At 37.0% G+C, this 14,759-nt stretch overlaps 4 protein-coding genes and 1 non-coding gene across 5 annotated transcripts; 3 read left to right on the plus strand and 2 right to left on the minus strand.

The window, feature by feature from the left end:
* Positions 1-139: 139 nt before the first annotated feature.
* On the plus strand, positions 140-652 carry LOC116141823. Its single transcript, XM_031427296.1, has one exon. It carries the CDS (start codon positions 140-142, stop codon positions 650-652), a length of 513 nt encoding a protein of 170 aa, XP_031283156.1.
* Positions 653-953: 301 nt separating this feature from the next.
* On the minus strand, positions 954-1,059 carry LOC116141922. Its single transcript, XR_004129902.1, has one exon. It is a non-coding gene; the product is annotated as a small nucleolar RNA Z279/snoR105/snoR108 (small nucleolar RNA).
* Positions 1,060-1,570: 511 nt separating this feature from the next.
* On the minus strand, positions 1,571-4,261 carry LOC116141824 (monocopper oxidase-like protein SKU5). The gene is made up of 9 exons (XM_031427297.1): positions 4,107-4,261; positions 3,613-3,769; positions 3,429-3,538; positions 3,072-3,342; positions 2,874-2,976; positions 2,361-2,700; positions 1,910-2,272; positions 1,752-1,829; positions 1,571-1,659 (listed from the first exon to the last, which is right to left on the minus strand). Exons 1-8 carry the CDS (start codon positions 4,259-4,261, stop codon positions 1,781-1,783), a joined length of 1,548 nt encoding a protein of 515 aa, XP_031283157.1. The 3' UTR covers positions 1,571-1,659; positions 1,752-1,780.
* A 1,233-nt stretch (positions 4,262-5,494) lies between these two features.
* LOC116141788 (chaperone protein dnaJ 11, chloroplastic-like) lies at positions 5,495-6,353 on the plus strand. The gene has a single exon (XM_031427267.1). It carries the CDS (start codon positions 5,541-5,543, stop codon positions 6,069-6,071), a length of 531 nt encoding a protein of 176 aa, XP_031283127.1. The 5' UTR covers positions 5,495-5,540; the 3' UTR covers positions 6,072-6,353.
* Positions 6,354-7,898: 1,545 nt separating this feature from the next.
* On the plus strand, positions 7,899-11,434 carry LOC116141906. Its single transcript, XM_031427383.1, has 6 exons — positions 7,899-8,326; positions 8,435-8,483; positions 8,595-8,646; positions 10,399-10,562; positions 10,779-10,892; positions 11,239-11,434. Exons 1-6 carry the CDS (start codon positions 7,959-7,961, stop codon positions 11,398-11,400), a joined length of 909 nt encoding a protein of 302 aa, XP_031283243.1. The 5' UTR covers positions 7,899-7,958; the 3' UTR covers positions 11,401-11,434.
* The last annotated feature ends 3,325 nt before the right edge of the window (positions 11,435-14,759 follow it).

Consider the following 14,759-nt stretch of genomic DNA (forward strand, 5'->3'; position numbering starts at 1 on the left):
AACTCCATATGCGTAGACCAACCGCTCCTACTTGAGTTCAAAAAACAGTTGCAACAACTTCATTCGTTAATATAAAACAGTTCTAGCACAGCACTTGTGCATTCATTAGAATCATCATTTGTTTGGTGCCTTAATCCCAATGGAAATCTTCAATTCCCACAAATCATGCCTGGTTCTCTTTCTTCTTATCATTCACTGTTCCTCTGTTTATCATGGAGAAGCTGTGTCCCCAGCTGGAACAATGGAAGGAGCCACAGCACAGCAAGAACCAACTGCCCCTTCACAGAACGGTGGAAATATGCCCCTCCTAGCTTCTCCTCCATTTCCTACTCTCATTAACAAAAATTCCCCTTTAACACAACACCCTCAACCGGTTTACCAACAGCAACAACAGCTAAACGATCCACAAGAACAGACCGTAAACCAACCTTTCTCCGGGTTAACTGAGCCATTTTCTTCTACAGACCAGCCATTCTTGGGGGTTAATCAGCCATATTCTACATCTAATCAGCCAATTGGAGAAAGTAACCAGCAAGGCTTAGCTGATAATACTGCATTTGACAATGGAGCTTCAAAAGAGCAGAGGTTCATTGTAGGAGTTGCTGTGGTTTCTTTGACTACTTTACTGGTTACCCTTGGATTTATTGTGTAGTCCTCTAGGATTTGTGATGGGAACGGTGTCCTCTTGCTTTGTTCAGTTGTGGTCTATATTATTAGTCAATTTGTTTTCTGGTTCTCAATATGCTGTATATGTTCCGATATAATCTTATGCAATTCATAATCACTGAACAGTAACCTCAAACCACCAATCCGATATATATATATATATATATATCACATACTCTTAACGAACTCAATCGCAAAACTGTTTGTCTTCAATAGGAAAAGAAAATTGACTAGTTGTTTGAAAGAAAAATAAAAATTAAACTAGGATTAAAAGTTCCTTCAACATAGGGATCAGATTGGTAAAGATGGGAGTGCCCAGATTGTCGTAACCAGGCATAGGTCGGACACCCATCTCGCAAAGTTATAGCGAGTGATGACCACTCATCACATCCCCGTTAAACCGCCTGAAGGATCATACTCTACACACCTTTCGTGTCAGCTCTTTATAGCAACGCCTCAAACCAATCTTTGTTTTCTACGCGATGTGGGATGTAGACAACACAGCACGTTTCCACTCTTTAGAAATGACGTCTGTCAACACACGATAACACTTCAGACGAATAAACTATTTCACTCCTTTCAAAATTAGGAAGGTGCCATGAAGATGGAGTCAATAGAAGAGACTTTGGAAGAAGACGTCCAGGACTGTTCAGTTAATCAAGTTTAGCATATGATTCCAAATAATGTCTCCTCTTTATTCAAGTGATTCATGGAAAAATATGTGAAAAAATCGGAGCAAACCATCTAATTGCAAAATATCAAACAGTTTTAACCTATCCTATGAAAAGATTATAGATTAGTGGCCCTTCCACATTTGATGACATTTGCAGGAATTGGAGCTTCATCTTCCATAGAAATGGTTGATGAGCCACCTTTGACTCTAATATAAAGCTCTAGTCCAAGATACCAATTCTCAGCATTTTGTGACCTCAAATTCCACAGTCCTTCACTGTCCAACTTTACCATTATTGCCGCCCATGAAAACGGATAAACCTGCTCGTTAATCACACAAATAATGATAAATGAACTTAATATTGTTTATGTAAAAATGAAGTTGGATTTTTATGTATCATTCATCTACAAACCTGAACTGTGGAGCGAGAAATAGCATCAATCATGTTATATTGTTCCATCTTACTCTCATTCCACATCCCCAGTCCATGCTACAAATAAAATTACACAATGTTATTAAGATATATACTGCATTTACATTTTAAATATGCAAAAATATTAGAAGACTCACTCGACAACAAAGAAGTTAAAGCCATCAAGGTGCCATGTCTGCAAATACGGAAGAGGGTTAACTAATACTAGATGGAGGAAATCATGGTAATTAGCATCAATTATTGAAGTTCCCAACGCAGGAGGAATAGCAAAAGGTGCGTAAGGGAGAGTAACAGGCACTGTATCAACACTGAGCTGGAAAAAATCCAACAACTTCAATGGTGTGTCTGGATGAACAAATGATTTTCCATTAATTGTGTAGCGGAATTTTCCATCCTTCAGCATACCATTCTCAAGGACCAGTGTCCGAGAGATATTGATGATGCCATAGTGATAGGAACCTTGGGGATTTGGCCTGGCAGTTCCTGCTGTTAGATTCCATCTGTCACACCAAATCACAAATGTTAATAACTTTTGCTTCATGTGTTAATTAGCAATACGATTGCGTTTATTCAAGATAATTAATGTACCTTATTGAACGAGCTTGATCTAAAGAGAATGTATAATCGAATGGCTGTGGTCCGGCTGGAAGAGGGGTAATGGGGTATGGTTCAGAACCTGGATACCGAATTATACCAACTCCAATAAGTTGGAAAGGAATAAAACGGGAACTAGCAACCATGTAATAAGAGGTTCCAGCGGTAACTAGAACAGAGTAAGACTGGCCAACATGCACATCCAAGCTACTATAGTATTGTTGAAGTGTGTAAGATCCTTCAGTCTCCACCAACAACAGTAGATGCTCCTCTATTCTGAAGTTGAGAGATGCTTTCAAGCCCACGTTTGAAATCCTTAGCCTATATGTAGCACCTGCAATTCAAATATCAATATTTAATTTACTGGCAGGCTACTGCCAATATATTCTGAGGTAATTTCAGCATCCCCACAATCTTTTTTTTTTTATCCATCCATTTTATGGATCCGGCATTAGTGTAATATTGTAGATGATAAGATATGTTGTTCATGTCCAAGAGAGAAATAACCTGGCTCAAAATCAAAAATTGCTTTTTCAGGTCCAAATCCGTTAATGAGGATACCATCTGGCACAGAGAATGAGTTTCCATCATCAAGTGAAGCTCTCATGTCCTGGACCAAATAAGGCAACACAAAAATCTTTCTCAATTAAAAAGACCAGAAGTAATTTAACTAAAAACCAATATTATTTGTCACACATAATATACCCGATAATCAGCGTTATACCAATCTCCAATGAGAATATCATACTCTTTGTAAGGCTGATCAAATGGAACAGCAATAACTTGACGATCATTTACACGGATGGCACCATATCCACCACCAGCCTTTTGGAGAAGAAGAGAAGGGAAATAGAAAAAGCTTCCAATTTGATCCTGTAATTGGAAACTGTAGGTCCAGTTTTGGGCTGGCTGTATGGGACAATTTGTCTCTTGCATCCCATCTTGCCATGAGTTCCTCCTCAGTTGCACTCCGTTCCTTATAACATGATATGAATCCCAATAACAATTAATTAAACTCATAATATAATTATAAACTCATGATTAATTGGCAGTAATATGTACCATGTGATGAGAAATGGATCTGTTAAGTTGTTATGAATATTAATACTGAGGATGTCATTTGTTGTTGCGTTCAACAGCGGTCCCGGGAACTGATCATTGATTACTATAACCTGATCATTTTAGAAATGTACCATTATAAATCAGTTAAAAACAAAACATTTCAGCAAAACTTGAAATATATTACCTGTTTATCAACGCCAAGAGGAGCACGTTCAGAATAAGAAACAGTCCAGTCTAAGAAAAGAATGGACGAATCAGCGTCCACTAACACTGCCCTCCAAATGCAAACAAGAAGAAGAAGAAGAAGAAGAAGGGTTAATTTGGGAAGGTTAATGGGGTTTCTTAAGTTTCATTTTGGTTAGCTGATCAAAAGAAGAAACAGAATTTCACAAAACTCTAAAATAATAGAAAATCGCGGGAAGAGGGCAATATGTTTCATATTTTTGGTCATTTGAGTTGAGTTGATAGAGCACAAGTACAATGCCTGTGAAAGTTGAGCTTCTTACGGGCTCTGATGTTAGTGGATTGATCAAAAGTTGAGCTGGTTATGGGCTCTCATGTGGCGATGTTAGTAGACTGGGCACCTCAAATCAGAAAGGCCAAATTTTTTAGCCCATAATTGGCTCGCCAAAGAAAGTTCTAGAGATAAAGTTCAAACTTCCAGGGTGATGGATTTACAGTTTTTTAGTAGTGGATGATGTTAAGCAAGTAACCGACAAACTGGGGATGGTCCCCAATCCCCGTGGATAGATACTCAAATTCGGGTAACTGTTGTTTGCACTCACGTGAATCTGCGGCTTCCAAACAACGGCTACTATTTGTATCTCATCCATTCCCATATAATTTACTATTTCTTTTGACATTTCTTTGTACTCTTGTTAATTTTTTTAATATTTATTACTTGTCATTGACTCTTCTTCCAGGTTACCGTAACCCACCGCCCACTTTACCATAGCTGGACACCTGTCCGCTCATTATTAAATGTTCTAGACGTCCCAGATTAGTTTATCCCCGCAGTCACATGATCACATGAGCTCCTTCAAATGGATAACCTACAAATCTAAGCGGTAATGTCTTTTTTTTTTCAACTAAATTAAATTAAAACAATAATTTGAATTTCATAGGTTTATTAATTGGAAGATATTAAAGTATTATTATGTGACGCTGAATCTATGCAACAAACGAAGGGAGCAGAATGGGTGACAAAAGCAAGGCATAAAATAAAATAATTTCACGTCAAATCAAACAATAATTCTAGTTAAAGTAACGACCGACCACACACGTTATCCTGTATTCCTGTGTAGACCCTTTCAATTGTCCCCAGTTTTTAATGGGTATGTAGATAAGGCGTTGTTGATCTTTCTTCCGCTTCACCTTATCCAAATTTTATAATTAAAAAAAAAAAGATATTTTAAATTATTTTTATTTTGGAAAATTATGTATGTGGTTTTTTTCATCCAGAAATTCCTTTTCGCCATTCGTGAATGATGATATGAAAATCGGAAGAAGACTTCTTTGTTGTGATGGTGCAGTCAGCTTGGCAGCTGGTGTTTGCCTGGCGTTTTGTCATTGTTGGCAGTGCCTGTTTCATGAAGTGAAAATAGATGTAACGCGTTTGCAGAAAATACAAGGTTTCTTCTAGAATATTTGTCATTCAATAAGCAGAAACTGATTAATAATTAAGCAGTGAAGTCACCAAATATCTCTCTCAATCTGCTAAGCAAACCTTGAAAATTTGAAGCAGAAATCATAATATATAAATTGTAAAAAGAATATTATAGCCACAAACAAGACAAACACAAATTACAAAACTGGAGCCTCGGTAGTCTCCAACTCCAAATCAACAACACTTTTAACATCCAAACAAACAATATTTATTTATTTTAACGTGGATCCAAGTCATCACAGACACTGAGTCAGTTATTACTGAACCCCATCCGGTGAATGCCTCATCAACACCGACGGTTTTCTGACTCAGCGTACGATAGATCTAAAATAAAAATCCAAATGGCTAAGCCTACCCATTCCTTAACCCAACTTAACTGACCACGGTTAAATGCTCCCCCAACTTTTCTATATATTAACGACTCCATAGTCAACATTGAGCATCACATGTTCATCATCATGGCTTACACATCTTCTTCTCTTGCATCTTTTAGCTCCACAACTCATTTCTTTGGCTCAAATTTCGTGGGCAATGAAGCTCATTCCCATCCCGTGTCTGTCAAATTCCGCCCACTTCGTGTATCAGCTGCTTGTGCAACAACGGCAGAGAGAACAGCGCCTCAATACATTGCGTCACCAGCGGCTTCACTTTATGAAGTTCTGGGGATTCAAATGGGTGCCACATGTCAGGAAATCAAGACTGCTTACCGGAAGTTGGCAAGAGTTTTACACCCAGATGTAGCAGCTAACCGTCAAAAGGAGTATACAGCTTATGACTTCATGAAGGTACATGAAGCATATGAAACTCTTTCTGATCCAGAGAAGCGAGCAGATTACGACCGCTCCTTATTCAAGCGTAGAAACCCAGTAAGTTCTCCTTTTGCAATGTCAGGAGGGGCAACTACAATGGCCACCTCTTCGAATGCAAGATTTTCCGGCTATACACGGCGGTCTTGGGAAACTGATCAATGCTGGTAGGAAATAGCTGCAAAATGGGCGGCGTTAGTTACTTAGGATGAGAGTTTTAAAAATATATATTGTAAAAGCATTACCCTTGTTCTTGTTTATAGGGAATGCTGAATAGTGCCTGTAAATATCTATGATTGAAATTGAAACTTAAACCAGGCGACATTTTTATAGTCTGGATTTAATGAAAATTTCAATACCTCTATCCAGTTCCTTGAATTTTCTCTTCTTTGATTGTTGAATGACATCTGTAATCCCCAGATTCAATGCATGATTTCTTTTATTTGTTTTCAATTGCCTTTCTTTATTATTCCGAGGCATGTATTAATCTTCAATTACAGTAATCTGGTTCAAGAAAAAATGTTTACAATAAAGTTGCAGACTTCCGGTACTCTCTGTTCTGTTTTCTCCAATTGTCGGTGTCATGTTATGATATAAATCTAGCACTAATTTAATCTGAAATTAACAGGGTTCTCATCATCAGTTAAAAATCCTTTATTTCATCAATCTGATCCTTGAACCTATGAAAAGGCCTTGAAATAGCTATATCTCCTTGAGAAAAACATCAGGTTATACAGTGAAAGTCTTGACTTCAAATTTTCAGGGTCTTGCCGAGGTATGGAGCTAAAACACACCAAACTGAAAAATAAACATAATCTGTATGCTTGAACACAGCACTAAACGTCAGTTAATTGAGAAAAGCTGATATTTAAGCTGTAATTAGTGGGTGCTTATGGATTAATAACTGGGTCTCTGCCAATTATTTTGCTATAATTACATAAAAGATCACCGATAGAACATGCTCAAGAGTGCAGTGGACCATGAGATTAAGCATTATTATATGCCTCAGTTGACCTGTATATCTAGTCTTATTTCTCAAAATTCAATGCTTCTCTCTGCATCTCAGTCGAAGGAGAAGCCATTAAACCCTCGAAAGACATTATTATTTTTTTTTTTTTCCAGATTTATAAACAACATTATAGAAACCAAAGGAGATGCCATCAAACCCGAAAAAGCCAGCCATATTTTCTCAAGAGTGCTTTTTTTTCGTTTGGGAAAAAAGAAGTTTTGTCTTATAAAAAATAAAATTCCGTTGCCGGGAGTCGAACCCGGGTCATGAAAGCCAGATATCCTAACCGCTGGACGACAACGGACTTGATGTTACGTAAGTAACTACAATTAATAATTTTAATCACGTCCAATTTTAATCTCCACCATTGCAATCACTATCCAATTTGGATGTCTACAATTGAATCACCGTCCAATTTGAATCTCTACCATACGTTTAGTTGCCTTGTCGGTAGATAAGAGAGGATAATATAAGAGCTGCAAACTTTTTGAGATTCCGCTGCCGAGTTCAAAGTACTATTAACAGGAGCCACTTTGTTCACTGACTGTCCACAAGGAGTAATATTTGCCAGTGGTCAATTTATATACACAATCATAGTCAAAACTAATAATTGTGACTGTATGGAGTCTGGACACAGCGGATTGTGCAATGAATCATATATAGAAAACGAGTAAGATGATTAATGCCACAAAAAGATTGTGACAAATCAATGCTAACTCCGGCCACAAAATATCAATTTTAAGAAGATTCACCAGAGCCCACCTGTTAGTATGATTTTACAATTGTTTGTCCTCTTTCTCAAGCAGCTGGACTCTAACACAGAAGAGGACAACTTCTCTTACACAACCCCAATGTAAGCAAGGGCGTCACCTTTTTTTCCTTAACCGAGACGTTGATCACTAGATCGAACAGTAAGCCCAAACAGGCCCAAAAGACTTAACCCAGTTCTTTAGCTACCGCTCATTTTGAATAAAACGTTCCCGGTTTAAGTTGGCCTCGCACCCCACTTCAGGGACAGTACAGCGCAGTGCAGTGCAGAGAAGTTTTACATGGCGCGACTAATGCGGCCTTTAAGGCAATGGCCACAGCTTCAGCAGCATTGCTGCTCCCAAGCACCATCCAATCATTTACTGTCGTCAATCCTACTACCAACACTAACCACTAAAAACTCTTGGTCGTGTTGTTTGTGTTTAACCTCAGTAGCTTCCTCTCGTCGGAACGTCCATCACCGCTCACGCGGACTCAGACTACCAAATGCTGCTACAACATCTGATCCCAAAGAAGATGACAACACAAGCGACTCTGATTCCGAGCTAAAGAAGAGCCGCAATCAAAAGAAGCGCGAGGCTAAGCGCGCTGTCCATTGGGGCATGGACCTTGCCGCCTTCTCCACTCCTCAAATCAAACGCATCCTCAAGTACATTCCCAATTATTTCTAATTACTAAAGTTGACATCATACGTTTTTGCCTATTAAGAATTAACTGTTTTATTTATTTATTTTTGGGGGTTTACTGGGGATTGTAGAGTGGCTTCTCTTGACCAAGATGTGTTGGATGCTCTAATGCTAGTTAAGGTGCTTCTTTACATTGGGTTTATTGGTTAGTTTTGATGTTTCTTTTGCTTGATTTAAGTACTGGTTTTTATTTTTGTTGGTGAGGATTAAGTGTTTGTTCTTTGGTCGCAGAGACTTGGGCCTGATGTTAAAGAAGGAAAGCGGAGGCAGTATAACTATATAGGTAAACAAGTCCATCATTGCAAACTACTTTTGTTCCCGTGCTAAATAAACCGTTTGTATCTTTTGCTTCACTGCTTGAAACGCTTTTTCTCTTATAGATTTAGATTGGTATGAAATTGTATTTGTTGGAGTCCGACTAGGCACTGTGGGGTAATCCTCTCATTCAAAAAAGTTTTACTGGGTGAGGAGTCAGACCCACCTCAAATTCTATTATGGTATCGGAGCTAGGTTGAATCAGCTTTCACTGAGCTAGTCTCTCTTTTCTGTCCCTACAATTTAAACAGATACTGGGTTAGCACAATATTTAGCTAGCCTCTTATTCTATCCCTGCAATTCAAACAAATAGTCAGCTAGATTTTCCAATGGCAAACAACCAAAGCTCAAATTTTGACATAAACGCCAACATTTGCATCATTTATGCAAGCTTGTGGTTTATGACCACAAGCTTGAAGTGAAGTTTTGAAGTGCAAAATGGAATACAAAATCTATGTTTCCTTAATTGTGAAACAATATTATCTTTCTTAAGTCTCATTTGCTCATAATTCCTACATGGTATCAGAGCTTCCAGGTTGAATCAGCTTCTGCTTAGCCAACCTCTCTTTTCTGTCTCTGCAATTCAAACAAATACTCGGTTAGCATAATACTCAGTCAGCTTCTCTTTTTGTCCTTGTAATTCAAACAGATACTCGGTTAGATTTTCCAATGGCAAACAATCAAAGATCAAACTCTGACATAATCACAAACATTTGCATCTTTTACGCACCACAAACTTGAGGGAGGGTGTTGAAGTGCAAAATGGAATAAAAAATATATGTTACCTTAATTGTGAAACAATATTATCTTTCCTTATTTTAGGAGATTTTAGGTATTGTTACAATATTATGTTTCCTTAGTAAATAGTTTATTTTTCTATAAATAGGCAATGTTGATTCATTTATAATCAATTCAATAATAATTGAATTCACTAAATTATCTCCTTGAGTCTCCTTTGCTCATAATTCTGACATGGTGTTTGAGTTTCTAGATTGAATCAGCTTTCACTTATCTAGCCTCTCAATCAACTTCCGCTCATCTAGCCTCTCTTTTCTGTCCTTGTAATTTAAACAGATACTCAGTTAGAACAATACTCAGCTAGTCTCTCTTTCTGTCCCTGCAATTCAAACAGATACTGGGTTAGATTTTCCAATAGCAAAAAACCAAAACTCAAACTTTGACACAATTATCAACGGGCATGACCCAACATATGGGTTTAACCGTAAGGGGGAGTATTGAAGTCTCACACCGACTAAACACGCTCAAGCCTACTAGTTTATAAAAAGGGGTAATCCTCTCATTCAACAAGGCGTTATTGGGTGAGAGTCAAGCCTACCTCAAATTCTATCATGGTGTCAGAGTTAGGCACAGTTAAGCTGAGTGTTTGACCAACGGGTGAGGAGTTAGAGCCAGTAACTACCTCTATCAATAGGCATGACCCAACATATGAGCTTGACCGCTCAAGCCTACTGGTTTATAAGAGGAGGTAATATTTCCATTAAAAAATGTCTTATTATTGGGTAAAAAGTCAAGCCCATTTCAAATTCTATAAGTATTTGTATGCTTTAGTAATTATTACGTGAGGTAAAAATATAAGACGGTTGTTTCCGTTATGATTGGTCTTATTCCTTGAAAAGGTGAATCTTGGGACGGTACATTATTTCCTCTCATCCTGCTGCTTGTCTGCCTCTTTACTTACTTAAGGTGAAATGTGTGTTAGGTAAACTGCTGCGGGAAGTTGAACCAGACTTGATGGAAGCATTAATTCAGGCAACAAAAGATGGAGACCATCATACGCTGCATGCTTTAGCTGGCTCAGAGGCAAAAATCATTGGAGATGATGACCAAGAGTCTGAAGAAAGTGAGAATGAGGAGGAAGAAGAGGTATTATATAATTTCTTTTGTTTATAAACATCAATCTTTGATTGCACATTTACATTCAAGTGAAACAAATTATTAGGATTCCCTGGGAGCTTTTTCTTCATGACCATTGGGAGAAATTGTCAGGCCAAATATTATTTTTGTTGTCAGAAGACTTCCTCTCAGCTTATATTCTTAAATATTAGCAAGTTTTCTTACTCTTTATGTGTGGTTTTTAAGGAATCACTTGAGCATATCAACAAGGCAACTAGATGGTTCGACGGCCTGATAAGTAAGGATGTTCAAATTACAAATGAGGTTTACTCAATTCAGAATGTTGATTTTGATCGTCAGGTAAGTACAGTCCTCCTTGCAAGCTCTAGTTTATCATTTGAGTATAGATTGCTATTGATCATTTGATCGCTCTGTAATAAGGATGATAGATGAGCTGTTTATTAGCTGAAAGTAAACCATTTAGATAATGAGAACTTTTGAGTCACCTGCCAATTTGAAAGCATGACCATGTCCCTTGTACACCACGAAACCTTACATTTAGCAATTTTTCCCCTTGGACGCGAAGTGCACGTGAAAGTTGAATAACCCAATATAACTTGGGCAGTAGAATCACATGGATGAGTATCTTTGTATCTGGCAATATTCGGTCCAATATTGAGTATAAGCTATGCTGCCCCATTGACAGGAATTGCGCAAACTTGTGAAGAGAGTACACGCAAGTGAAGAAAGCAGGACTGTTGTTGAAGTAAATGAAAGGGAAGTTGATGCAGCAATTATAAGTGCCAAAAAGTCCCTCACTCGTTTTCTTCGCATCCTTGCCAAGCGTATAGCGGTGGATGATGTCTAATTAATTTTGTATATAGCATCATTATTATTCTTTTTCTTTTTTTTCCAGTTGAAACAAATTTTATTTTAGCATACTTCAATGCTCAGTGTCATCTCATCAGGCACCAAGTACACAGGATGGATCAGTGGATGCCATGAAATTAGACAGTCCATAAGAAATCTGGTAATGTCTAAATTTAAGGCCTGATGTGCTGAAGTTGGCTGTGGCTTAGTTGGGTCAGACTCTTCTTTAGCTTTGATTTGTGGGCTTCTTGTATTTTTTCCCCCTCTGGTTCTGTGTCTTTTATGCAGTCGGCCTATTATATTTTCCTTTAAATCAATAAAAATATACTAATCCAAAAAGTTATAGCCAATTTGTCAAAGATTCTTTCGTCAGCCACAAAATTAAACTTTGTTTTGAAAATTATGTCAATACGAAAATGTGAACTGAAGCAACCCTGTCCCCTTTTCGGCTTTCGTCCAAGCTCATCATTTGAGGGTGCTAGTATTCTGAACAACACACATAATTAGACAAATTATTCGAAAAGAAATCACTTGTCTTTCAATAAGAAAGAAAGAAAGAAAGCGTATCAAATCACAATGGTTTTAATTCTGCGGTTCACACTTGAACATGTTGACAGCTAGAGAGGTCACAAGGATAAGAAGAAGATGGTAACTGATTTGTCATGATAGAAACACAAAACTTGCTATTGTAAATAAGCAATCTTGAGTCTCAATAATGGCGTTCAAATGGCTACCTTTTTGCATCAGCAGAAGTAGTGTGATTTAAAAATTGGACAAATTAGAATCAAGTTGCTTCAAAATTGTTATCACTTCCTTGTTGATGGAGAATTACGAAATGAGTGATGGCATCTGTTTCAAGTGCGTTTTATCAGGTGATAATAATCAATTTCATTTCAGAATTCTAGCTATTCAAACGGCAGGTGAATTTTGTTTTGACATTTCACTGAGAGCCGCCCGTGATTTGTTGCTAAAGTCTAAATTTCCCATCACTATCAAAATCCCCACCTATAACATTAACTTTGTTGAATTTTCATGCCTTCAATTCAAGAATTCCGGCAAATCTTGTCCAATCATCACCAGTCGGCCACAAGCTGTTACTTTCCAGTAGTTAAGACAAACCAGTTAGATTTAGGGTTAAGCATAATTAGCTGAAAATTTAACAATGCCATAATCCACTCAAAATAACAGCTTTCAAGTTTTCACTATAACTATAGAAGCCTGGAGGTTAAAAACCTGACGTCGTTTTCTTGTTGAATGCTAATAATATAAGAGGCCATCTGTTAGATTAGCCTTTTTGATTTTCAAAACCAAAGTGAAATTACTTTCGACAAAAACTAAGCTAATTCAATGGCGACAATGAGATCTTCTTTCTGATTAACAAAGAATTTGCCCTAACTTCAAGAATAATTCTGGCCTTTACTGTTATATTTCTTAGCAATAGAAAGCTTAGCATTTGGACTATATCTCACCCGCTTGCTGGCTGCTGCTGCCATTGAATTGAGAGTTGCCGACCCTTTTACAAATTGAAACCATTTTGACCCCACATCAGACACCAAGTTTGGGTGGAAGCAAGGGATAAGATGAACATATAAGGTTATTCAATAATTATAAAGCTAATCCCAACTTTACCTAATAATTAAGCCCTAATTTTTTTCTGCTGATACATGCTTGGATGGAACAGAGTTGGAGTTATATTTTTGGAAGGTTTAAGCCTGACGAAGAAATGTATTATTCAATTGGGTGATAATAAAATAAAATAAAGGATACATTACAAGCCGAGTCAGTTCATATGTTTTAAAAAAAATGTGTTTCAAGATTTAATTCTGAAAACAACCCAAAAACAAAATATTGAGTTTACTGCTTCATAGTGATCATTAGCTTATTCTCATCACGTTTAAAGTTTGTAGAAATTAAATATGTAAAACATGTTTAAACACTCATATTTGAATCGCACACCAAGCAAGTCCTTACTGTTTAATAATGGAATTGCCCTTATCTTGGAGTTGAAAAGGATGGAAGAAGGCCCTTTAATGATAGTCAGTAATTGACCATTTATGATTTGGTGGAATGATATTATCTTATCACATACAGAGTGGGAGGTTTCTGATTCTCTTTCACAGCGTTCCCAGTGCATGCATTGTGAGCTGTACAAGTTAAAACATATATAAATTGTATTAATCTGAAGATGAGTAGAGAGATTGAATGTTGATCATTCATGTCTGCTTCACTGCGACTGATGAGTGTGACCCTGCGGCCAATAATATGAACATTTACAGATGGATTCCCAGGCTGCAGTTTTGTATTGAGTTGGCGTGTTAAGGTAGCAAAGCTCAGTCCAAGGTGGTGGCTACTTGACACATTCAAACCCAGATAATTGATTTTCAAGTTAAAATCTCCCGGGAATGAAATTAATTTAACACATGCAAGTGGACATATTGTATGAAAATATCCAACATTTCATTAAATGGGAGATCTTTCGTGTAATCAAGAAGAAGAAAGCAGCTGTTTTCGGTAAGACTATTTTCGTTGTTAGAAACTGTGATTGAAAGTGAGTGTTCAAAAAAATGTGTATATATATATATATATTAAATAAATAAATAATAACCTAAACTAAAATAAATCCCTAATCCACTTAATCTAAAATCCCAACCCAAATTTTTTTTCTTAGTTCCCAATGTATTGTCTATATTTGCAATTTAATTTAGAACAAAATTAAAAAAAAAATGTTTTATTAAAAAAAAAAAAAAGAGAAAACCGGTTTACAACCGGTTAACCGCTTTTTTTAAAACGGTTAACTAGTTTTTCAGTTAATCGAAAAACCGATTTTTCCTAAAACTGGTTCGGTTTCGGTTCGGGAATTTTCCCAAACCGAAAATCCGGTTCGGTTAACCGCTTTTGAACACCCATTTGAAACTTGTTGATATTTGATTTTGGACACCAATGACTCGCACGTGTAAAGTGCTAAGAGAGTCTTAGAAATTACACGTGATCGATCCATGAGATTTGAATATGGTACTGAGATTATATATGTTGCAGAAATATAAATAATAGACTGACAAGAGAGGTTTTTATAGTGGTTCGGATTCTTAAAGTAAATCCTACATCTACTGTTATTTTATTATTCTTTAACTATTTTTATGATATTGTCCGTAAGACATACAAAGATGAAGAAATACTTTGCTTATAGAAATAAATAATGAGGCTCAAATCTATGTTTAGTTCTCATATGCCCCAAAATCCCCTTCTTTTCGTGAAGAGAGGTGTTTATTTATACAACTTTTTAGGTTAATGTAATGAGTGTTTCTGCAAGTTATCATGACACGTGGAGACCACTCATTAATCCTTATCACTTTATTT

The sequence above is a fragment of the Pistacia vera genome, unplaced genomic scaffold (genome assembly GCF_008641045.1).
Source record: "Pistacia vera cultivar Batoury unplaced genomic scaffold, PisVer_v2 Contig400, whole genome shotgun sequence".
Lineage (NCBI taxonomy): Eukaryota > Viridiplantae > Streptophyta > Magnoliopsida > Sapindales > Anacardiaceae > Pistacia > Pistacia vera.